The 3950-nt window shown below is 46.3% G+C and overlaps 1 protein-coding gene across 3 annotated transcripts in view; it reads left to right on the top strand.

The window, feature by feature from the left end:
• The first annotated feature begins 823 nt into the window (after positions 1–823).
• Txlng (taxilin gamma) overlaps positions 824–3950 on the top strand; it is a 55787-nt gene continuing 52660 nt past the window's right edge. Inside the window, exon 1 of one of the 3 annotated variants that reach the window (XM_031370718.1) lies at positions 824–1069. In XM_031370718.1, the coding sequence (XP_031226578.1) occupies positions 968–1069 (102 nt within the window). In that variant the 5' untranslated portion in view covers positions 824–967. The remainder of the gene's footprint in view (positions 1070–3950) is intronic. The other 2 variants (XM_031370707.1, XM_031370727.1) reach the window with 2 other exon arrangements.

The following is a 3950-nucleotide window of genomic DNA, read 5'->3' as shown; positions in this document are numbered from 1 at the left end:
TTTCTACAGATTTTCATAGTGAATTATTTCAAACAATGTCTAGATTATGTGATGGTCTGTGACTTCTAGACACTAGGCCACTGAGGATCTGGTTCCATTAAATAGAAAAACGGGATATTTCTGTGAGAGACATTCTCCAACATATCAAGAAAAAAACCCAACTGTTTTAGTAAACAGAGTTCATGATATTTTTAACTAGCAAAATATATGGTGGAAAAAGCAAGAAATCTTCAACACGAATTAATCGTGATCTAACGTGGAGAACTGTGCTTGAAGCCAGAGCAGTTGAGCAAAGGTGATTTAGGCCTCCAGTCCAAAGGAACTCTGGACAGTTAAACCTTGGTAGAGAGGCTGTACTCCGGGCAAGTGTCCAATGTTTCAAATTCTGAGATTGCATCTCCCACCTCGAAAATAGCGAAGTTAAAAGAGTCTCTTACTCCCAAATTATACTTGCAGAATTCTGAAAAGCAGAAACAAAAGCAAAACCATAAAAAAAGTGTCTTTGGTTCTACTCCTTCTCAAACTCTGCAAGATTTTAAAACTTTTCTTGTAGGTTAATAATGACTACTTTCCGGTACCGCGACATTGCCCCTCAGAGACTACAAGCCCCAGAAGGCTGCACACTCAGCACAGCGGGTACTCTTCCCGCCCCCCAGGACGCTCCTATCCGGATCCATGGCTGGACGCCTTGGCCGCACATTCTTCTGGGACTTGTAGTCTACTCCCTTTCCCTGTCCGCGCAGACTCCAGCGGCCTCTGTCTGCCCTTCGGCCCTAACAGAAGCCCAGCCCAAAATTCTACGCTCCCCACCCCCAACAAACTGCCTTACCTCTGGATCCAACCTCCTCCGGTCACGTGGAAGGCTCTCACGCTACGATTGGTTGGGGTGTAAAGGGGGCGGGGCCGAAGCCCTTGAGAGGTTCCGTGCCCCTGGTCCAGCCGCTTGTTTGGCTGCTGCCGTCACCTCATGGCGACTCGGCTTGAGGAGGCAACGCGAGGAAGAGGCGGCGGTACTGAGGAGGCTATTGAGAGCGGACAGGGCGAACCGCGACGTAGTCCCCCGCAGAAGGTCAGTGGAGGGGACGCCTTCGTTGTGGTTGAATCGCGGGAATGATTGGGTTACCCTTTTTGGGGTTCACCTCTTCACTTACCCCCTTTACCTTAAGCTACGGGACGAACATCCGGCCCTTTCCCCCTTTTCCTTCAGAAGAGTGACGATAGTTGGGAGCAGGTGCGGGGGGGTTGAGACTGAAATGGATCGGGTGAGAAGGGACGATGGTTGGGACTTGGGGACACTAGGCGGTAGGGGGCTGAGGAAGGACAGGGTGGACTCCGGGCTGAGAGGGTGAAGGGGTGCTAGGCAGGGGAGCTCCAGGTGTGACAGCCACGTGCGGCAGGCGCTGCCCCAGGTCCTCAGGTGTTGTTTCTCAGCCTGTGTGGTCACTGTGCACTGGGACTCCGCTGTCCAAGGAGGTGGTGGGGTGGGGGTGGGGACTTACGGGGGTACAGGATAGCTCTCTCAGCTTTGGACAGGTGCGTAGGGCGCGCGCTGCGGGGTGCTCCCCAGCCTCGGAGCTGAGGCTGTTGCGCAGTAAGATAACGGCGCAGAAGCCGGGGCTGCCTTTCGCCCCTTCCCCCCTTCCCCTTTTCCCCCCGCGCCCCCCCCCCCGCGACACTGCGCCGGTGGCTACGCGGGGGACGCTGCGGGGCTCCCGGGACCTACACCGGAGCTTGGTCTCTGGGCATCACCGACCTTCCTTGAGTGTGAGGCTGGGGATGAAGTGGTGATGCTGGAAAACCAGCATCATCTTCTGATAACCGTCTCCCCATTCCTGCAACTACCCTCTCTTTCTTTTCTTTCTTTTTAATTTGGTAAGTGGAAACTTGAGTGCCTCCTGGGCTTTGGTTTGGTCTTTCTTAATCTAGGAGAGGAGCTGGACCGTTTGTTCCCCCTTGCCTTACTTGACTCATGTCAAGGAGTTTTTGGTGTCTCCCTGGATACAAGAAAATCAAGATCCCTTTCAGAATGAGAGAAATCCACTTGTTCTGAAGCTCAGTGGGTGGAGTTTTGACAGTGATTGCACAACGAGTAGGGTACAGGGCTTTCAGGCCCAGGAACCAAGAACTGGGGTGTATGGTATTGAAAAGGTGTAAATTCCGTCCCTTTGCCTTGCAGGAGAACATACTGAAACCGCTTGACTTGTTGGACACCCTGCTTGACCACTGAGAGCTATTTAATATTACTTAATTATGTATTTGACTAATCTTAAAAGCCACTCCTGTATGAAGTTACGAAATAATATTTTTCTAATGCGATTCATGAACTTCAAAAGGGAGAACAAAGGTCTGGTTTACATTTGAGCAGTGTCAAGAATTGGCTTTTTGGGGCCTGTTCCTTTTTTCCCTCACTTTTTTTTTTTTGAAATGGGTTACCCTGTAGCAGGCTGGCCTCATTTGACTATGGACCCCAGGATTGTCTTGAACTTACCATTTTCCTCTTGCACCCCCCACCCCCAGAGCTGAGATTACAGCAGTGAGGCACCACTATGGCCATGGCCTCTGGTGCTTTTTTTCTAAGGTCAGGTATTTTCATGTTATATTCTGTCTCATAAAAGAAGGACCTTCTGCTTGGAAGACTGAAAAAGAAGTTGTGGTCCAACAGTTCTTTAGGGATTCAACACTGTCACTTTGGACACTTATTCCTTGAGGGTGGGGAGACAAACTCAGTATTTGATTTCATAGGTTCCTCAGGGGAGAACTCTGATAAAAAGCCACTGCAATTGAGGACATAAGTTCCCTTTTATGCCGCTGGAATAAGGACAAAAAGTCATTGAAGTAGGAAGTAAGGTTTAATCAACTAGTATTTTAAATTACAAGGGTAAGAGGTAATGAGCTTTGGTTAATGGCTGGATATGAATAGTCTTGTATGTCTGTTTTATTTTTACTACCTTCGTTATTTCTTTGCTCATGCTCTTTTAGGACTCTTTTGGTTTCTATCTGACTATAAAATGGAATAGAAATTAACATTATTTTTTGAATCATCAGTTCGAAATTGAGTGAACATCTTGTGTCTGTAAACATTAATTTTTAGTTGCTCATTCATGATCTTCAGTTTATTGATTCTAGGTGAGGAACCTAAGAAAATATTCCTTTTTCTAACTTAACCTCTATATTTTTGTTTTTCAGGAAGCAGAAATGATGTTAAACAATTTCAGTTGTTTTTAAAGTATTGGAGGAATTGAGAAACGTGATTTCTTATTATTATTTATATCATAGGACTTCAAGTGAAGAAACATGGAGATGGGCTCTGTTGGTCCCTGGTTCAAATCATCTGCCTGGTCATTTTTATTTTTCTGAGGCAGTATCTGGTCTGGCCTCCCAAGTGCTGTGCAAGTGAAATTACTACACCCACTTTTTAAAAAGAGAGAGAATTTTGCTTTGTTCATCTGGCTGGCCTTGAACTCCTGGGCGTAAGTGCCTAGTCACTCTTGACCTGCTCAGTTAATTATAGCATGGTTTCATAACTATATTCACTTGAACAGGCTCTTGAGGTGACTTTTCTCTTCTAAAGGTAATAGTGCAGTATATTTTTAGGTGTCATTTGAGAAATTGCCTTAAAACTTCTGGTATTATAGGCACTAACCACATGTAGTGATTTAATTTGCTTATTTTTTTCCGTAGTAGGGGTTGGGTGATGGGAATAAAAGGTTTGTACCATTGGGCCCAGCTTCAATCTGTTAAAGTTAAATAAAGTTTTAAACTTTCTATTTCAATTATACTAGCTAGCCTAACTTCAAGAAGGCAGGCAGATCTCTGTGAGTTCAAGGACTACCTAGTCTACAAAGTGAGTTCTAGGACAGCCAAGGCTATTAGAGGCAGGTGGATTTCTGAGTTTGCAGCCAGCCTGGTCTACAGAATGAGTTCAGAGACAGCCAGGGCTACACAGAGAA

This window comes from Mastomys coucha, chromosome X, assembly GCF_008632895.1.
Source record: "Mastomys coucha isolate ucsf_1 chromosome X, UCSF_Mcou_1, whole genome shotgun sequence".
NCBI classification, from domain to species: Eukaryota; Metazoa; Chordata; class Mammalia; order Rodentia; family Muridae; genus Mastomys; species Mastomys coucha.
Note: the sequence above shows the minus strand (reverse complement) of the source record. Positions and strands in the feature narration are given on the sequence as shown.